The sequence below is a fragment of the Anser cygnoides genome, chromosome 13 (genome assembly GCF_040182565.1).
Source record: "Anser cygnoides isolate HZ-2024a breed goose chromosome 13, Taihu_goose_T2T_genome, whole genome shotgun sequence".
NCBI classification, from domain to species: domain Eukaryota; kingdom Metazoa; phylum Chordata; class Aves; order Anseriformes; family Anatidae; genus Anser; species Anser cygnoides.
Window position 1 is genome coordinate 3,886,702 of NC_089885.1, and position 21,805 is coordinate 3,908,506.

Below are 21,805 nucleotides of genomic sequence, written 5' to 3' on the forward strand. Positions count from 1 at the left end.
ACAAATCCCAGTGAGCCATCTGGAGATTCTTGGAGGTGACCCTGACCATCTCAAAGGCCTACTTCTGGAGTTGCGCAGTGATACCTGCTAGTGAGTCAAGGACATTTGAGGGCAACCAGGCAGCCATTTCCGAGGAGGTGCAGCCAATATAGGCGAAGGAAGATCTCACACAGCTGTGAGTGCAAAGTACCTGAGTTTTGATGGCACATCTGTGAAGAGTCTCAGGATAAACTTGGTAGTGATGCCAGGAAGATATGTAGTTGGGATAAGGACGTAGCGGCCTTGCTTAAGGATCCTTTTCAAGAACACGGTGCGTGTGTTGATATATGGAGATGTGGCCACTCTCTCCTGCACGGTCAGCTTGTGTAGTCGATAGCTTCTGTTATCCTCTACCTACAGCCACAGAGCAGTAAAGGGATTGATTGAAGGAGGGATTATCAAGAGACAGCAGGCAGGATTTTCCTTGCATAGAACACAGCCTTTTATGGGCAGAAAAGACAATGTACCATAAAGGCAAATCGTTTTACCACTGAAGCTGTCACATGGACATGGTCCTGATGGGCAACCGAGTGCTCCAACTGCTAGCCCACACAGGCTCCCAAGCAGTGCTTTTCTGCATTTCACCGTATTGGTGTATACATGTATATACCTAAGTGGAGGTGAGAGTTTGGGACAGGCAAAGACATACACCCACTAGCAGAGACATAATGCTACTGCAGAGTTTTGAATATTTGCAGAGATGCACACACACTCCAAAGACTCCATCTGCTAAGCTACACTGCCATCTTAGAGGAGGATGAGATTCTGCCTACTTTCTCTAGCATGTAGTACTCCACATGTGAGACAGAGCATTCCTGCCCTACAAGCAGGCTCTTAATCTAGAGCATCTGAACTGATGCACACAGCCATATTTTCACCCTCTATTAACACCCTCTTCAGGCAACTAATGTTTGCCACAGCACAGTTAAAACATGAACATATTCTCCTATGAGCAATGGCCACCCTATATTCTTTTGCGGTATTTTGTCTTCTGATTATTTAGGCCATGGTCTTATGAAGACCCTTAGCCATGCTAATGAGTCTGATGGTTTAGAACTTTTCTGAAATTTCAAATTATTGAACAGAAGTAAAAGATAGAGTACTGACATTTTTCCAAAGATGCAATTTCTTTTCCAAGCCTTCCTAGTAATTAGATAGAAGGCTAGACGTGACAAAGGCATAGGTAGATTATTCTACTTTCTGTATCAACACTTATCAATATTATCTGCTTAACAGGTGATTGTCAAACTTATGAGTGTGGTACAGATATCAACAGCTCCGACTGACTTTAAAAATGACTGTTTTCTGACATAGGGCCACAGTCTCAGTGCAACCCCACTAGTTAAAGAGGTTACAAAATAATCCCACTCCACAATGAAAAAGCAGACACATGGCAGTTTCTCTTGCTTTCCCGCTTCTTTTGGTTCTTGTGTTTTCATTTTACACAATTTGCCCTGTGAGTGCAATTAAATTAGTGTTTGGGATCCCTTTGGCTCCCTTTCACATATGCTCATTTCCTACTCACCACTCCAGCTTCTGAAATCACTCTTGATTCTTTTGGCCTTTCTGAGTCAGAAAAGAAAAACTGCAGACTTTTAAAACTCATTCACTTGGCTGTATTTTCTGATGAAATTCAGGCAGGAGCCTCCAGCGAGAGGAGGAATAAAACCCCCGTGTATCAAGAGTTAATATTCTTTTTTATGAAAATACAGTCTGTCTCCTCAAAGCTTGGAATAAGGAAAAGCACTTAAAATTCTTTTGCAATAGGGAACAATGATTTATGTTCCTTTAGTTCAAATACAGTTTGAATTAAACTAAATTTAATATAGTTCAGATAGTCTGTCTAATGTCAGCTCTGGTGACAACGCAGTATACATGCAAAGCCCATGTGGAGAGGAGAGCCAGACCCTTCCGTGATAATCATGTCTCTATCTGCCAAATACCTCATTTGCCAGAATGAAGCCAGATTGCTGAGCAAACTCTGAACCAGTACTGCAGAGGCTGCCTACCTTGAATATTTCAAAGCCAATTATGATGTTTTCTCCTTTCCCTTCTTTCTTGTACCTGCGCCGATCCTCCTGTTGTAATGAGACCAACACTTTGTCCTCCGTCTTCTTAACATCAAAGATGTACTAGTACCAGAGAGAAGAGGGTAAGCTGTTAATTCCTTAGGAGACTAAAAATAAAGTCATCACCAAGGAAATATATACGTACAAAGGAAGCCACTGAAAATACATTTGTGGGTGCGAGGAAAGTTCTGCATAACAGATATTTTCAGCAATTTGCAGCTGAAAATTAATACTATAATAATAATAATAATAAATAAATAAAAAACAACAAAGAAAAAAAACAGGTAAATCGCCTAACAGGACAGCATGAGACAATATTACAAAATAACTGTTGAGGCAGCAGAAGAGAACAGCTGCTGTGAAAGCAAAAGACTATCTTTTATTTAGATATACATAAATCAGAAGTTAGATAAAAAATTAAATCGACAGACTCCAGATAGGGTCTTTGATCATTCTGGATTCTTCTTTCAACTTGAATATCTAACCAGGGCCAGTGACTTTCAAATATCGTCTTTATGAGTGACCTGCAAACGAAGGAGTCTTCCAAATACTAGTAATTTTTTTCCCTGAATCTACTCTATCTAAGAATTAAACATGCAAATTCACTCACTCTTAGAGACTCATTTGGATTTTACTTCTTTCTTGCATACAGGGGGGCAAATTGAAGTTGTTAGAAGCAGTGGAAGGGAAGAGGGTGGTATTTATGCCAAGTATAGGCAGATGCTCTTCAATCTAACTAAATTTCCATTCTTAAATGCTTTTGAATGTGAAGCAAATAAATAAAAGCATAAAACTGCAGTGGTGCACACCTGGGTACTACGTACACTGCACACCCTGATTTTTTAAGCTTTAAGATTTTTTAAGAGAATTTTAAGAAATTCTCTGACTAGCATGGAGAGAAACCTCATCAGTGGTTCAACTGCCTGCTCCTCCAAGAGCTGCTGAAATCCTCTTTGAGCTCTGCTCTGAGATAGGTACTGAGATTGCCTTGGTTACTGTTGTGGAATGATCCCCTGTAATGACTTCACATCCCTCTGTGGTTAGAGCTCTGCAGAATAAGGCACCATCCTTCCCATTTCTCACCACTAACCCTCATCATCTCAGGCAGTTTCACACACACACAGAGGAAGCATTGTCCTCTGCTAGCATTGGCTGAAGCACAGCCATTTTGGAAAGAAAATCAATACCTTCCCAAGCCTCTGAGCTTCATTAATTGTTCCTAGGATGTACAGTCCAGATCAGCCTCTTATGCGCCTACTGCCTGCTATTGTGAGCTGGCTGTTACATGGTGCAAACTCAATGCTTGTACACTTATTTGTGTGCTCTATTAACACTGAGGCAGAGAAAGCACAGGACCCTGTAAGAGGAAGTCCTAGGGGCCGTAAAGAGCCTCTGCAGCACGAATCTAAAAATTCAGATAAAAACATGCAGCAACATACAGTACATTTTTATTCTTGTCCCTTGTTGAACTGTATGCAGTGTTATCTTGTCAGACAGCCCAGGATGTCCCAGAGCAAATGGAGGTGTGGAAATGGAGATGTGATAGTGCAAGAGAGCTCTCTTGGTCAGATGAGAGGTGTGCAACTGTGATTATCTTTCATCTGATGACATTTCAGCTGTCCTAAGGGGTAGCAACCTGAAAATCAACAGGTGGCTGTAGGAATACATTTATACTTGGCTTAAATTCCCTTATTTTAATAGGAATGGAAGTGTCACAGTTTCTCTCGGTACAGATGAACTTCAAGGAGGCTTCAATGTCAGTCAGGGAGAGGGAGAACAGATAGATGTGAGACCATCAAAAAGTGCTCCCAACGGAAGCCTTTGGGTACACCTGAACTCCCTTGGGGAGCCTTTACGCAACCCCACACACAACAGGACTCTGAGCCTTCTCTCTTTCCAAACAACCCTAAACATAACCCTAACTGTAACACTAAGCCTAACCTTAGGGTGCCTTACATGTGCCATAGTTATTTATAATGGCCCCAAGGTAACACAAGTGTGTTCCAGCACTGCTATTAAGAGCCTTTTAATCAACCAGCCTGAAGACAACTGGAATAAAAATTTCCATTGCATCAGGCACCGTACTCAGCCATAACATGTATATTTTGTTCTCTGTGGCAGCTAAACACTTACAAATGAGACCCAGACAAGCACCTGAAATACATCCAGAATCATACATGGGAATATCTGAACAAAATCACCTTCTGGAAAGGAGGCACTGACATAAGACAGAGGAGTAAATAACTGCTTCTCCATCTACACAAAAATGACAGGATGAGTTTGGAGTCTGAGATTGCTCCCAGTCCAAACAGCAAAGGCTGCAGTTCTCCAATATCCTGCTATGAAAATTCAGGGGTGCTGACAGAAACTTCCCATAAGTGCAGAGAAGCAGACAAAAGAACATCTTTAATGAATCTAAGATATGTAGTGAGTTACGATAGAACAGAAAGGTCAATTTTCAAAATAATAACTAAAGCAGTAGGCGCCAGATCTCACTGACAGTAGCCAGGGTTTTATGTCTGAATTTCCACGCACTGAGTTGAAAATATACCCCCACTGAGAGGAGAAGGAAAGTGAGAAATTACATTAGAATGGATGAAGAGAGAACCTGAATAGCTTAAAAGTTACGGGTAGGATGAGACAAAGAAAGGGTTTTTTTTTTTTGTAATATTGGTAAGAGGGTGAGCTTGGGGAAGAAACTTGGTATTTTGAGAAACTTAGATGAATCCAAAGGGATACTAACTAGCTATAGTAGACAAAATCATCGAGATGTTTAAGGACGTTAAGGGGATGGAGTTCTGTCAGTAGAAAAATAGACCCTGCTGTCTGTCTAGAACTGGGAAACAAAGAAGTCCAGGCAGGACTTCATTAATTCTGGCATGCCTGACTCATCAGTCCTAAACAAATACCTAAACTTCTGAAAGGTTTCGCAGAACTCACTGAAACACACAGGGAGCCAGCATACTCCCAGAGAACAGACACTTGCAATGAGGTTTCTGTTAAGTAGCCATTGCTGACTCCTGAATGGGGTGGATCATTCAAAAACCCTAGTTAAAATGCATATACTTCAATACTGTACAAAATAGAGACTCCCACCTGGGGATTCTGAAGGAAGGTCTTGTTATCAAAGCATCCACCGCAGCGATTTAGCAGGGGCTCTGAATTCTTTGCCCAAGCCCCGTGCATCATTTTCTTCTCCCAGGTCTTGTGGATACTGAAGTAGGAAGTGTTCACAATTCGGCAGATGTCCACATCAGTGAAATTCTTACACCAGTCCTCAAACGTCATCCTATTCCACAGAACACCAAGAAAATCATGTTTTGTTTTGTGTGTTTTTTTGTTTTTTTTTTTTTTAATAATCAATGCTATTCACCCAAAGAGCCAAAATAACACATGAAATCCTATGGTAATTTAAAAGTAGGCATTGCTCGACTTTCCAGTGGGCAAATTGATTCACTAGAAACTTCTCCACGTGGAAATATTTGTGAAGCCACAATCACACTACTTTAGAACTGAATTAAAAAAACTGTCACCTCAGGGTGTTTGGTCAGCTCTGGATTTGTTCAGTTGCAGGACCTGAGCCTAAAGGAAAGGTTGTATCTAGCAGTCTGGATTTGATAGCTTACATCTTGCAATAGCAGAAGAGATCACCTGCAACCAAAGCACAATCCACTCCTCAAGAACATTATTATGGTCCTTCTTGTTACACGTGTCTCTGAACATGACTCAAATGTGAGTACTCTGGACGTAGTTTTTATTTAGCACCATCTCAATGCTATAGCCTGTGCCTGCCATGGTAACAGACCAGGCTACAAGTAAAAAAAAACATTTGCTCCCTCTTTGTAAAAGAGAACAGCTTGGTATCTGTGGACTACTATAGTTTCCTGGCTTATTAATGGCCCAGGACCAAACCCTACAGGTGGCTTCTGGTTGCTGGTTCTGACAAAGCCAAGGAAACTGAAGACTTTCCACACCGCGCCTGACTAGCAGTTCTGCTGTAGATGTTGCTGGAATGCCTTGTTGGATCCAAGCAGGGTGGAAACAGAGTTCTAGAATTTCTGTAGAAAATGAACACACCTTTTCCATACGCTGGAAAACAATGACAAACACCAAAATTCACTTGCTGCAATTGTATTTACAGATACCTCAGTCATGGTTGCCCTAGAAATCCTACACAGCAGTCAGTAAACAGAATTGATAACGTGTTCAATATTTGGCGTTCTGTCTGTAAATCAGCACGTGTTGTTTTGGATTATGAGTGACTGTCATAAATATATATAACAGATTTTGAAGGTGTTCAAAACTCACATTTACTGAGAACAACTCATTTTATTCACCTAGTTTTTAATCCGTTTTTTTCCTGTTCTTCTCTGTCATCATTTGAGAGCTTAAAAGAAACAGACCTCGTGCCAGGACTGGATAATGCATTATCCATTTGGAAAAGTTGTTTTTGAAGCTGATAAATCACAGAGGTAATGACAATTTCTCATTGTAGCCATTATCTGCAAATTCTCCACATGACTCCCACTCACCAGAACTCCCCATCATTCTCAACAGTGAGTCCCAAGCTCTTACGTTCTGCATTGCTGACTTTCTTCCATTCTTCAGAGCTAGAAGGCAAAACCGAAACAAACAACAACAACAAAGATGTAGTGAATGAAAGTAAATACTCTCATCTGAAAGAATAATCACAAGTAGAATTCTCTCATGGCCTCTTTTTATAAAGGTAACGTTGGAATATTAAAAGGCTAGATGATACGATGATATTCAGGAAAAAAAAAGGTGTGTGGCTTACATAAGGAGTTTAAAAACATTAATTGATTTGAAAGCTACTTTAAAAAAGGAGGTGAATGGCAATTGGCAAAACTAGAGCAGAACTTTATTGATTTCTTTTGTCACACTCTCCCTTAGGACCATTAAACAGCTGGTTTGGAAGGTCATATGAGATTGATTCCACTTCCTAAAGGCCTTTCAAAGAAACCTGGATTCCCTCCTCAGGAGCTTACTGAATGCTTCACTTAAACCAGATTATCATCTTTGTCTTTCAATCTCTTTAAGAAAAAGAGGCATGAGGGCTTCCTAGATTTCCCCAGAGAACCTTTGAGAAGAAATTGGGGCAGTACATGCCTAGTGTCCAGTTTCCAGAGTAACAGCACAGCACACAGACACTTCATTGCCTGTATTAGCATGTATTTACATGCTCTGCATTGCTCCCCAGAGGGACATGCCTCTGTCCCCAAACTGCAGGGAGCAGAGGATCCTAAATGTAAGTGTTCTGATGCTTAGATCAGACAACATGATAGAATACAACACGAGCTCTTTGTCTTACGTGTTACAGGAACGAAAAATGGAGCCACAAGACCTCATTCCCTTTCTACAAGTACTTGGAAGATAAAGGTGAAGGTGTTTGGCAGGAGGCAAGTGAAGTTGCCTGCCATAACAGACATTTTCTATAACAATTTAGAAATTCTCAATTTTATTTTGTTAGGCCAAAAATCATGGTCCAGCATCAGAGTCTTCAGTGCTTCCACTGGAATGAGTGGCATCTGTGCAAGACAAGAGCTTGGGCTTAAGTTAAACAAGACACACCAACTCTTCTTTGCATTTTATCAGCTCAGTATTTCATCTGAATCAAAATCCTTTTTGAAAGTAATAGATTTTTGCTAGCTGCAGTATGGAAGATAGGAACTTAATATGCTGTTAAGAGCATTGCATTATTAAATACTAAAAGCGGCTGGTAAGCACACCGTTGAACTCTAACATCCTAATTAAATGTTTTTCATGAGTTAATTGTCAGCAATGGAATACAACCCCTTCAGCAATCATTTCCAACTCTGTAGGGCTGCCTGCTAAGCTCATGGCCCACATTAAAAATCAACATAAAATAATTCAAGAAGTTATAAATATGGCAATTTTACAGCATTTTTCACCAGTCACTTCAATTAGCTAAGAATGAAAGACTCATACCCTCCCCAGTAGCTACCAAAAACAGATGAGAAACTGAGTCACAGACAAACCCACTGGTGAAGCTGGGAACAAACCTCATATTCTTGACTCATCACCTTAATTGTAGGCTATTTTTCTACTCATCATACAGTGGGCCAGAAGAATGATGTATACTAAGGTCCAGAAAGTCATAATCTCTTTGGCTGCTCCCAGATGCATTCATCTGCTCACAGAATGCTATGCTTGGGAAGAGGCAGCACAACATTTCAGACATCTCTGAGTACTGCAGGCTGATGTTGCGTCTCAGCGTTTAATCATGCATTTAACTTCTGGTGGCCCTAAACACAATTTTGTTCCGTTGACACTGGATTTGCAGCACTTACTTGTCACTCCAGGCACCATTCCACTCTCTGTTTCCCCAGGGATTCCTCAGCCTGATCATGAAGAGCTTTTCTGCCTTAAAAGAGAATGTGAGCCTTTCTCCAAGGTGCAGCTTTCGAATTGCAGTCACTGAGTAGGCATGACCAATGATGAGACCCATTGCTGTCTCCACCTCATTGGCACTGCCAGAGGAAGCCTGTAGCACCGAAAATGACAATAATAAAAAAAAAAAAAGAGAACTCATGTCACTGAGGGCATCTGCCATCTACACACTCAAGGGGCAGGATAGGGAAGATTTCTTTTTTTTCACACAACTATGCATTCTCTTGCCAAGTGCTTTGATTATGCAGGGAACCAACAGCTCTGGGGCTCAAACTAGTGGCTTGCTAGTCTTGTCCTAGCTGTGGTACTGCCAGGCAAGTCCCAGGAGACAAGGCCAGAGCCTAGAACGCTGCCTGCTATGGACATCGTCTCCTCCTGGCCTCAGAGAGCTAAAGACTGGCTGATAGACAACCTTTATCAGCCCTTCTGAAGTGTTGTCATCTTTACAGAATGGCCCTCTGGATACTGATGACTATGCTCAGATGTAGCACTGCCTGTGTCCTCAGCTGGACGCTATGTAGGGCCTAAGGACTTACCAGTGAGTCCAGTGCCCGTTTCTGTGTTGGGGTAGATTTGATACCCAGGAAATCACTGCACTATCTGCAGGGATAAAAACACGAGGCACAAGCAAGAAAGCTTTCTAGCCATTTATCAGATGTTTCCTTCACATCACTCCTGATCTTTCAGGCCTCTCTCATACGGCAACAGGCAGATCTGCAGGCTTTCCTAGGAATTTTATTTAACACATCCAGATCAAAATCTTCTAAGTACCTCTAAAACCAGAAAAGCAGCATCAGATACAGATGCTGGAGCTGCCCTGAATGACGGGCCCTTTACAAAGCTAGTGCAGCAGTGTTTCTGAGCAACACATACCAGGCAGGACAGTGGAAAAATTAAAGCTGTGCCAGTGCTATAATGCTGCTTCCAAGGCAGAAACAATCCAAATGGCCATGCCTCTGGATTCATCACATCCTACCTGAAGCCAGCACGGGCAGCTTTGCAGAATCTCTCTTGCCTGTATGGGGCCATAACCCACATGCCTTAAGACATATATCTCTTGGACAGCAAGAACAGCAGATTCAACTCAGTGCAGATCCCCATGTATAACTTGTAATAATCTAATTAAGAGTTCAATGACCAAGCAAGCCTTTGCTCTGGTGGAGAGAGAAGGACTTATTAGAATTATGAACAGCACGTAGTACTATCCCCAATATTTTTATCCATTTCAAAATTTCTCTGGTCTAAACAGACAGGGTCCTTCTCCTCAGGGAGGCATTGCACTGATACAAAACTGTTTCGTTCCCAAAGATAAGAAATCAGAAAAAAAAAAAAAGTCAAAAGAGAAATTTCTATCAAATCAGAAAAGACATGTCCTTGCAAGTGAGACTCTCGCCCAGACCTCTCTGCCTTTCACTGACAACGACTCCAAAAGAATCAGCTCATGTGTTACATCAAGACTGGCTGACATTTCCAACAGGTTTGGGCTTTCTCCAATGTAACACTTTCACTTACATTTTTCACAACTAAAAGAGCACAGGAGTCTGTAACCTCTCCTGCTGCCTTTATTATCCCCAGGCTTTTCCTATACTGCTGGGTTGCCTTTCCCACCTCATTCTGAAACCATTTATATATTTATTTTAATGAGAAATTTAAATATCCGCCGTCTGTTCAAATTTCCAAATGGTGAAGCTCAGGGCTATTCTGAAATCCAAGGAAAATGATGACATGTTTGTAAGTCAGCAATGAAGCCACCTGAGTATTAAATACACACAATGAAGCTTGCTAGATGGAGAGTATAATGCTTCTATCAAAAAGTGATAAATGCACATGAGTCAAGCCAAACCAATAGGAACAGTCCCTATGTAATCAAGTTTAGAAATAACTATGTTTAATTTGACAGGCAGAAATACAATGCCAGGAAGAACTGAAGGCATTACAACTGCCTAATTAATTGCTTTTTAAATTACAACTATTTTGTCTATCCCTCACCAGATCTGTGTTAGGAAACTGAGTTGCCTCAGCATTTGTGAGCAACCTGTCATCCCATAAACACTATTAATAACCATCACACCAGTAAGTATGGCCTGGTCCAAGCAAACCAGATGGAATGAATTATTTTTAAATACAAATTCAGACCTCTTGACAAAGGTACAAACACCAAAGACCTAGAAGAATTTGTTTCTGAGCTGTTGCCTGTTCTGCTGGGAGGAACAGTTCAGGACTCCTCTTCTATCCCAGCAGAGTTCTCTGTTTCAAGTTAATCTCCCACAAAGTACCAGGTGTTCCTCTTTGGTACCATGGTACTGGCACAAGGCAGTGCATGGCCAGGCCTAGCTAGACAGATGATGTTCTCAGGCACCTCCAAACACGGCTGATTTCCTGTTGTTGTAGATAACTGCACAATGAATGTAATACTCACGAGATTTTCTGAATGAACCTACACCGGGGGTCCATCAATTTAATATGGATTTAGCAATAACGCTACAGATTGCAAGGTAGGAAATAGTTAAGCATGACAGCAACAAGATCTTTGCTTTAAATCCCCCATCCGTGAAACAGAGTGCTTAAGTGGCCAAGCTAGCTCAGCCTTTCAGCCCTGCTCTGGTGTTCCACTGACTGCATCGTCACAAGCAGAGTCAGCAAGTCCCAGCAGCTTAGTGCCAGGAGAAATGTTTTCTGTAAATGAATTTCCTTAGGAAATAAAGAAACTGAATGCTGCCATCTGGCCTGTAAATTAGGGCATTCTAGGTGGATTAACCTCGGGTCAATACACAACTGTGACCATTCAGAAAGAATGGCATTCCAGATCCACAGTAGTGTGGCCGAAAGCACAAGTGGCTTTGTGGTTTTATGATTGTATTTGGTGGCTCTGGAGTTGCACTTGGCTAAGAACACTGTCAACTTGCTAGTTTTCTCCACACAAAGCTTTTCCAAAGCATACAGATAAACATTCAATATACTTATGCTACTAATACTGTTTTTTTCCAGATAAGAAAGTTCATTGAAATAAACTTTTAATATCCAGCTCTCCATATGTACCGTGATGAAACAGCTGATCAACCCGCCTCTTTTATGCACTTTCAGCAAGTCTTCAAACAGCTTCATCTGCTCGGATATAATCTCACTGTATTTGCCCTGTACCAAGTCAATAGATTCTGCCACTGCTCCAGTGAAATCCACAATTGCATCTGCAGCACTGCCTCCATCCAGGGCTTCATAAGATCCAGCCAGCCTAGAGGTAACACAGAACATTCTTATTCACCAAGTGGCTGTTAGAAGTACTCTAATTTGGTTTGAATGTAGGTAATGTATTTGTGGAAAAAAAAAAAAAAAAAAAAAAGCAAAACTGCAGATTGCAGATAAGCACCTGCTAGGAAAGGAGTGGAAAGATCCTTAAGGCTTTGGGCTGCTAAGTACAGTGTGTTGCACTCTTCCATGCAGATAAAAAAAAAAAAAAGAGTTTTCATTTTTTAAGGTTCTCTACTAGAAGCAAACCTAAAACCCTTGGGAAGTATGATAGGGTTGAGAGATGAAACAAGCAGACGGATAGAAGGGACTGCACTGAGGTCTAAAAGGGCAATAAATAATAAATTAAATCATACTTTGCATAAGCTTTCTCCAATAATGCGCTCCAGAATTCATTTTTCACATTGGAATGGCAGTAGATCAACTTCCCATCTATTGTTGGCAGCAGATCATCAACAACCACCTCTGTCCATTTGCCAAGGCACCAGAAACGGAAACGGAAAATCCCAGCGTATTTCTCTGGCTTTTTAGAGTCCCATTCTTGTTCTTCAAAGTCTGGAATCACCTGAGAAAATATGCAAAAGGGAAAGGTCATTAAATGCACTATGTTAAGTTTTATTCAGAGGGCAGTGTCCTTGAGCATGCACTGTGTGGTATTCAGCTTCAAAAGCAGTGGACCTTAAGTAGATGAAGCAGTGAAAAAAATGGTGGATTTGGTGCAAAGTTCAACATAGCCCTGTTTCAAATACACTTTTAGGAAAGCAATATTTGAATCGATCTGCAGAGAATGACCATTGCACCCTCTGGCTTTGCTGTATGTGTTCCTTGGTGCCCAATGAAACTGTGTGGTGAGGAGGTCTCGTAACAGGAAAAATGAACTTCTAAAGAAAGGGAAGATTGGAATCCACCAAAATTCACCAATCGTCAGAGGTGCATTATCCCTAGATGGAAAATTATTGGCTGATAGTGAGGGAAACATCCAGGGTTTACTGGCCTTATTTCATGCACCAAGCACATTGATCACCTACCTGTTGCCAGAGGGGCTTCCTCAGAGCCAAGCAGGAGCATGCAGCCACAAACCAGCAGTTCCCCAAGCTGCCTTGGTGCAAGTCATGGGAGCTGATTCCATTCACAAACAGGTGGGGGTCTTCACAGAGATCCTAGCAAAGCAAATCAGAGGTTACTGCAAAAGATCACAGCATGCCTCTACCAGCTATCCCTCCCCACACGTTCCACATCACATTCACATTTGCTGTTCTCCCAGTCAAAACACAGAGATTCTATACCAGGAAATTCAAAAGTGCTCTGGCACTGAATATATTTACAAGTCAGGATACACAGAATTATTAAAATTCTTATATGTAGACTGTGTTGCCTTTTCTGATCATCAGAATTCAGCCATTTTTTGCCAGAGTTCCTGGTTCTGCTCTCAGCTGCAAGTGATCTTTGAGGACTTCAGTATTTGGAAGACTTATTTGACATTAGGGCAGTTGATGTGGAGCTGAAAGTAAGTGAAAGGAAAAGAAGGAAACATTACAGGGAAAGACTTTGACGGGGGGAAAAAAAAAATCAAGAAAAGTAGAAAATTAGTAGGAAATGATGCTACTGAGGCCAGAACTCTAAGCTCTTCTGCCATTGCCACTCCCTTGGCTGCCAGACTGGAAACCCTCCTCCACAAACAGTGTGAGTTGCTGCAATGACCACGGCCACTCAGCACTGAAGAAGGCAGAAAACATGCGCATGTCTGAAACATGCCTCCCAGTCTGTGGGGCTTGTTCCTCTCTTTGATCTGGCTCCTCCTCTCCCATTGCTTTCCTGTCTCCATCCTATTTACAAGCAGATTCTCACCAAAGCATAGCTGTGGCATCTCCCTGCTCCTCCCCAGCTTGCCCCCTTGCTGTGTCTTTCCCAAGGGGTACAATGATAGGCTGCAGGTCAAGGCACTAAAAGGAGCACCTCTAACTATCATCACACACAGGGAAGCCGCAGGGATACATTTTACAGCAATACTGTGTTTGTTACCCTTGGTAGAAAGGTTTTTCTGAACTGCCACATACGCGGCCTCGTAGTCTCAGAGAGGGCCAAGCGATACTTTGGGAAAGAGGCAATCTGAAAATCCCATCGTTGAGATGCAGCTCACTGCTTTCAACACTGGGATTGCTCATGATGCTTCATCTGAATCATTGCTTTGCTGACTGGTTAAGAGGACGGGAGAGCAGACATTGGTAAGAAATTCTGCTGTTTCACAGTATAAGAATAACCCTAGGTTTCACCACTGTTGGAAGGAAATGACCTCATATCCAGGCATTGGAAATGCAGAATAACTAACTCTACCTCACGTCAACATGGCAGGAGTCTCCAAATTTACCGCAGACTTTCCAGTTCGTTAGCAGCAGAATGAGGAGCTGTGCTACTCACCTCGTGGATTCTCACAGTCTTTTGATAATTCTAGATGATGATCCCAAAATACAAAATTTCAGCCCAAGCCTGGCTAAACACCACAGGCACCTCAAAACCTCTCAGTCTTCCCTTTGATGGTACTGTTAGAAACCAGTGCCAGCTGAACTTATTTTCAGAGGAAAAAAGAACCTCAGTTCTGAGCTGAAAGCCTGTTTTCCTGGGCTGGTTTAGCAGATGGCAGCCTAGGGTGGCTCACTGTATGTCAGCACATAATGCATGTGTGCATATGTAACGCAGGGATCTGCTGCTGCTTTCTTTAAGAATACAATATTTGGCATGAGACTTTTCTCATGAAATAGCAACTGGTAGGAATTTTAAATGCCTGTTGGCCAACAAATGACTGATCATTACGTGACATTGTTCTGTCAGTAGTTCTTACATGTGGCATCAGTTAGAGAAAACTTCAAAGCTTATTAACTAACCTTAACAAAAATTTTGAGTAACAAAATGGTCAGCAAGAGGAAACCTGACCACGTACAATATATTCTTCTACAGAAAAGATGGATTCATTCACCTGTCTGGGTGCTCTGACACGGAACAGTAACAGGAACTTCAGACCAGCACTTCAGCTAACACAAACCAATGCAGCTGCCTGTTGCAGAGGTTGCTATCAGTTGACATCAGTACCACTCAGCCTTTACTTGGATCCCATTTTGGATACTTGGGAGCAAAAATTCCAAACCCCGCTTTGGTAGACTCAAGTTGCATACCCCATTTCCACGTATGTCTGGTAGTAATAATTTCTAGTTTGTTTTTCCTTTCAAAATGTTATTTTACTTGCATAATGAACAAGGGATAAATTGATCCTCCAGGATTAAAATTGTTCAAACTTTTCTGTCACTATAGGAAGCCAAAACTTTCATTGGCTTTGAAAGAAAGCAAGCCCTACCACGCATTACAAATATCTTATCTTATTTGGTGTTCTTTGCCAAAAACAACCACATTAAACACTTTTTTTTTTTTAATTGAAGTGTGTCTCATATCTCACACAATCCTCAGATAAAAAACAGAGAGCAGCATTTGCTGAATGCCAGACATATGGATGAGATTAGCGTTTGCTGACCACTGGGGTCCAGAGTAAACACGGAACAGCAGAGTGCAGAGACAGCACCTCACCAGTTCCACCGCGGTCCCTGCATGCTTCAGGATCCTGCTTGATAAATCCACTGTTATGAAACTGCCTGGGAGACTCTGACTTCTGAGATGAACAGCGAAAGAAATGACATTTACTTCTGTTTCTCTCGGCATTAATTACAGACATTAGAACAGCTTCTGTGACAATATCACTGTGCAGCCCAGGTGAGATGCCCAGGAATACCCAGGTGCAGGTTACAGCCACTGTCAGCTCTATGCTTTCACCACCTAGACAACATCAAGACAACATCACACATTCTGAGGAGTACTTTTGAGATGTAATTAGCCATCTAAGCCACAATTCCCCCAACGCAGTTGGAAATATGCTAATATATTATAGTAATGTCCTTGTGAGGATCTTTAAGCACTTTTGTTCATTCCAAGCGTGTCAAAAAAAAATATCACTTTTCCAGTAATGGTCCCAGTGGTGATAACTTAGGATAGTTGAGGAACAACCCAGCTAACAAGAGAGGAGTTATAAGGAAAAGAGACAGAAAGGAGATGACCACGTGTCCCAGGCATTTTCAGGAGACTGCTGCCTGCTCTACCTTGCAACCTAAGCACTTGGGTTCTGAGCTGCACTGGAAGTACTTCCCTTACACACATAGCAGCTTCACCCCAATCCCTTTACTCAGGGTCAGCCCACGTTATCTGTGCTGTAAAACAGACAAACATCTTCACACTTCCAAGGAGAGGTTTAGAGGAGCTTACTGGATCCTACTGTACATTATTAACATTTAATAGCCATGCTACTTACGACACAACCACACTAATAAATGCAGCTGCTGCATTATTTATGCACACAGGGAGCATTCCACCACCCAAGACACAGAGCTCTCCCCAGTTCTCCTCTTATGCATGTGCATACTGAAATAAACACCATCTGGAGAACTACAGTTAGGAGGTACAGAGGCTAAAAAGGGAGGTAAGAGGCCACAGGGGCTTGAGGTCCTGCTGAAAACCCTGATGCTCTTATTTTCACATCAGACTTTCATCTGCACACCATAAGTCCACTCGTGTCACTTCCAATCCTTGTTGCAACATGTGAGCTCAAAATATCTGACATCTAGCATTACACAGTCTGCATCACTGGTGAAACGTGGCAGCCAAGCCCAGAAATAATACTCCAAACAAGGCCTCGCAGAGCTGAGCAGAGCTCAAGGCTCTTGCTTACTGAAGACGAGGTGCCATTTTTCTGTCATTTTCACTGCAGTTTCACATATTTGACTCGTTACTCAGACCGTGATCCATCCTCTGATCCTATTCTAGGAACTTGCTGCCCAGTAATTCTTTCTCCCTATCTTAGCCATTAAGTTGCTTACCACCAAAGCACTATATTTGTGTTCATGAAGGGATGAGAAACTCCATCCTATTTTTTCCACACTGCTTTACCAAGACATCCAGGTAAGTTCTAAACCCCATTGACAGGCTTGTGACCCCATCCCAACTTGTGTCCTATAGCATCACAGTATCTGGCTTTCTGTTCCCTCATCCAAACAGTAATGAAAATACTGAGTAGTACCAGCCTAAGTGAAATCTGTGTTGGACTCCACTGATGGAATGCCCGTTTGAGAGTGCTCCAAGTGATTTATTTCATCAGCTATACAACCACATCACAGAAGTTTGAATTACTCTGATATCTCATACTTTGGAGAGAGATTGCCAAAGGCCTACAAAAGTCAAACTACATCAGATCTACTCCTTCTTTCTTAGCCACAAGATCTGTCCCACCCTACACTATAAGGAAATCAAGCTGGTACAATATTAAGTGTATCTCACACAAAACCCTTTAATAATACAACGTATACCATTAGACTTACAGGCTTAGTCATCAGCTTGGGAATGATAAATTGAGGTCTGGAATTTTAATGAAATATAAACATGTTTGGACTGTCGTATATGAAAGATGGCAAAGTTTCTTTTTTTTTTTCCCCTGCAATATATCTTCCTTAGGAAATTTCAGAAAACAATGTCAACCATGGGAGACAACAGACATCACTTCACTGGAGCCAGGAAATGTTTTTTATGTTGCTGTCTGTTGTGACTCCCTCAAAAAAAAATAATTATAATAATTAAGGGATGGATTTTATTTGAGACCAGAAGCACAGCAGGAAAGTACAGGAGAAAACTGATTAACTACATGCATTAAATTCAAGTTGCTGTGGCTACTTTGAATCTTAGAGGAATTTAGCTAAAGGAAAAAGTCACCCTTAGCATAGGTCCATGAACTAACAAAAATGCCTTATTGGTTATAAACAGGGAGAAGGACATTCAAAGAGTTAATTAACTTGCTGTGTTTTCACAGATGTTAACTGAACCTGCACTGTAAAACATTATGAGAAATCTTTGACATCTGAGAAAAGGGAAAGATTATTTTTAGTGGATTGGGGTCTGTCAGCTGCCTCAGGAAAACAGAGATTCGGTGAAAGGAAAGTAGAAAAAAGTAATAGTGATGTTTGCAGCTAAGATTTTCAAGGGATTCAGTCGCATTTAGAGCTTACTTTCTTCAGTGCCCTTTAAAAAAACTCAGTCCTAACATCATAAAAATAATAAAAATTAAAATAATCCAATTTTGCTTGAACATAAGATCTATGGAGACAGGAACTTTCCTTGATTCTATCAGACTGATCTACCTGAGCCTGGTACACTATTCCCTTCATTTTTTCAAAGCAGTTTGAATTATGTCAGAGATGAGAATCCTTTCCATTTTCTTCTTTTCTCCTGTCCTCGGATCATGCTAAGCCAATTCCTGTAGAGAGTGAAGTTGGCGTAGGGAAGCAAGGGAAAAGCAGTGCAAACAGTAATTCTTTCTGAATATGGAGGCAAAAAATTCAACTCTGGCTACAGCTAACTATGAACCAACCCCACCTAAAGGAGGGTAGCAAAGACTGCACTTATTCTGAGGTTGTTTAGCTTAAGAGGTAGAAGAGATTGTCTAATAACTCCCGGCTGTGCTGGCATGTTTATAGAAGCCCTCTCTAGATCAGGCTATTTGCCAAGGCAATTGCAGCTAGCCCAAAAAAGAAAAATAACCAAATCCAACTGTGCCACATACTTCAACGTATGCAGAAAGCCTTTTGCAACCTCATTATGTCTGAGAAAACTCTGCCTTGGGAACGGAAAAGGAGAACTCCTAAGTCACAGCCATGAGCTGTGGTACAGCTCCAACCTCGCAGAGGACAGCTCTCAGAGAAACTTCCATCAAAAGGGAACTGGGGTCAGTTACGACCCTGATTGAAACATCCCTTAACTGAGATCACAAGGCAGCCGTTATCATCTGTCCTGTTAACCCATGGAAATCTACAAAAGGTGGATTTAGCCCTCAGGTTTCTGTCTGTACCTTCTGAACTCAGGCTACGTAATTACTCTGTAAACTTTGTGACCATTCTCCAGCAACACCAGTCCCTAAGAACAGGATAATGCCAAGCACTGCTTAAAACAGAAACCCTCCCGTACATAGGCAAGGGGAAGAGTACACCAGTTTGCTCCAGCCTTGTGTAAAAGAGAACGCAGTTATTTGGGGATTGGGAAATGCTTCTTCCCAATCCTCCCTCTCCAATAAATCCTGTTACAAAACCAAATGCATTACAAACATTTTTATAGCATTCTTTTTTTCCATTTTCCGTCTGGGGCTAGTTCTGACTAATGCTCAATAAAGGCCATGGGTTTCAGCCTTGCCATGTCTACAGGACACGTGTATTTGGGGAGGATCTGAATCAATCCTTGTGAAGAAAAAAACCACAAATGTTGGGCAACGCGGTGTGTATTTTGGCTGCCACCAGATTTCACCTGACCCTTGGAGCGCTAGAGCCGCTCTCATCCAGAATGCTGACAGTTGCTGGAAAGGGTGCAAATGGATTGCCATGGGCTGACCTTCTCCTGAACCTCAGTAACAAACAACGTGTTTACCGAAGGCCTGAGAGCGCTCTGCCACTTCATCGCAGAAATAACTCGAGGACTGTCTGGTCTTCCAGCATTCTCTCAGAAGTGTGTTACGGTCTGTCCTACTGTTCTGCCTTAGTTTGTGATGCTTGATGTCAACGTGCTACAGAGCTGCAGCACGTTCACAAATCTTTGCTTTTAGAGAAAGGCTGCCTTGAGGATAGCACATTTTCCTCACTGAACTTATAAGACAATGGCCTTCTTCCGTGCTGTTTTCCCTTAAAACCTATTTCCTTCTCTAAATTCAATACAACCTGTATTTTCCTCACAAACAGCAGAGATGCCATTCTTAGGACCGGATTCACCTCAGGAAACAGTCATGTCCTCTCAGCCAGGTTCCACTCTAGCCGAAACACAAGTTATTTCAAATACAGCTTACAGTCCTTACCTTACCACCCCTCATAGTGTGACAAGACTGGAGAGAGACTTCTCCCTCTATTGACCATATAAAACAAGGTAAATAGTTCAGAACAGACCATACCTTTTAAACACTTGCTACAGAAAACGTTGTCCTTCGTGTCTTTGATGAGGATCTCTTCAAATAGGCACAGTAATTAATACACGTGAAAAAGCAGGCCCAGCTAGTTATAGGAAATGCAACAGAAGTAGTACAGCTCAAAAGCCAGAATATGGTGATTTTATACGTTATTTGATTATTTTTTTTAAGTATTAACTGAGGATCTTTTTAAGTATTAACTGAGGATCATCCACAGCTCCATTTTCTATGGGCCTTTAGCCTCTGCCATTCTGAAGCTACCACAAGTTTGACATAATTTGGGGAAAATAACGTAATTAAAGCATTGCATTAATTGACTAAAACTTCATATATTTTGATTTCTTGGAAAACGTCATTGTTTTGCATCGGAAAAGACACCATTTTATGGGCACTGAGCCAATGTTTTCTTGTAAAATGCTTTCTCTACCATGATTTGAGATAGTGATGCTACATGAAAAACAGGTGTTACCGTAAGGTAGTAGATATTACTTGAGGCTGGAGGATGTTCAACACTTACTGTTATGAACACAGTCATCAAAGGAGCTTTCTAGGATGAGCTGCCCCTCCTGCATGAATAAGGGCATTACGAGCCTATTCCTTAGTATTTAATAAGATCGATCATAAATGAGTTTAAATCAGTATCAGTGACTACTGTGTATGACAGCACGGGGATACACAGCATATGGGGAAGGGCCTCAGACAAGTCAGCCTCACCGCACATTAGCTGTGCAGTCAGTCTGCCTGTGTGCCATTAGCAGTCTGTTTGGGAGTGCTGTTCAGCACGTTGTAACTGCTACCAAATTGGCCTCCAGCAGTCCAGGGATCTCAGACCAATTGGCCTTCTTTTTCCACTGAAACAGAAAGCAGAAGAGGGCATTTTCAAGAAAAACTTAATGTACAGTAGTTTTGACAATCAGGTGGTATAAGCCAGCCTAACTCTATTTCTGCAAAGGGCAACCTACCAAAGCCAGGAAGTACCTCTGCATTAAATGCAAGTGAGAGAGGGAAGGGCATGTTTGGAGACAGTCAGTTTAGAATAACTGCCCGACATCCCTTCCAGGCAAAAGTAACGTGGCTGAGGTCAGACCTGGGCTATAAGTCCAGTCGTGGTTTAGCAGACTAACAGGCCACCCACAGTTTAGCTATGGGTTCTTAGTGCTTCCTCAAAACATGTTTTTCAATCAAGTTCGTGAACTAATTTCCTAAGAGGGAACTAAAAACAATGAGAAAAGGAGGTTGGAAAAATTTGTACACAATTTTTGTTTTTTGCCTGATAATAAGCACCATTTTGGCTCAGTGGCCAGGACCTCTCTGGGCTTGTCCAGCCTGAGCTCACGCTGTGTCTCAAGGGGCTGGTAACAGATGCAGACTGAACTCTTGATCACTGCCTTTTATAAGACAGGGAATATTCTGTTGATAAAACAGTATTAGGTAGGTTTATGCAAAATCACCCATTTTTATGTCATTACTTGGTGAATAGGCATTATGTAGCAAAAACAAAGTCAGGCCCTCTAAGAAACACTGTCTGAAGTGAATATTCAGATGAAGACAGAGGTGGTTTGTTCTACTTCAAGGCAGATATTTCTTCCTCATCCAATGGCAATACACAAGCCCTAAAGGCTAAAAAGCTTAAGTCTAAGCCACATTAAAAAGCATAAATCTCTTTAGTAACAAGGTCCTCTTCTTCCCCATCCTTTTTCCAGCAGGGTTTGGTTCCAGCCTAGATGCCAGTATCTACTAATTGTGACGCTTATCTCAGACACTTTCTTGAAGATAAAAATCCTTTATCCTCTTCTCCCAGTCTCGATGTTCCTAACCCCTCATCTTTTCCAGACAACACCTTGAGGTGTTCTCCTCCATTTTGTTTTAAGGAAAAAATTGTAATGTCTGGGATAACAGTGCATGGAGTAGCCTTTGTAACCTCCTAGATACACATTCTGGGCTATGCTTGCTTTGTGACATAAAAAGAAGAACTTTAAACTTGTATATG

The 21,805-nt window shown here is 41.6% G+C and overlaps 1 protein-coding gene across 7 annotated transcripts in view; it reads right to left on the bottom strand.

Annotated features, from left to right (window-relative positions):
• The window catches only part of CAPN6 (calpain 6), a 70,379-nt gene that overhangs the window by 21,122 nt on the left and 27,452 nt on the right, over positions 1-21,805 (bottom strand). For all 7 annotated transcript variants that reach the window (XM_048070618.2, XM_067004978.1, XM_013185174.3 and 4 more), the window contains 8 exons: positions 12,812-12,943; positions 12,140-12,348; positions 11,577-11,769; positions 8,438-8,631; positions 6,641-6,718; positions 5,205-5,397; positions 2,049-2,171; positions 191-393 (listed from right to left, as the gene is read on the bottom strand). In XM_048070618.2, coding sequence (XP_047926575.1) covers positions 191-393; positions 2,049-2,171; positions 5,205-5,397; positions 6,641-6,718; positions 8,438-8,631; positions 11,577-11,769; positions 12,140-12,348; positions 12,812-12,943 — 1,325 coding nt within the window. The remainder of the gene's footprint in view (positions 1-190; positions 394-2,048; positions 2,172-5,204; positions 5,398-6,640; positions 6,719-8,437; positions 8,632-11,576; positions 11,770-12,139; positions 12,349-12,811; positions 12,944-21,805) is intronic.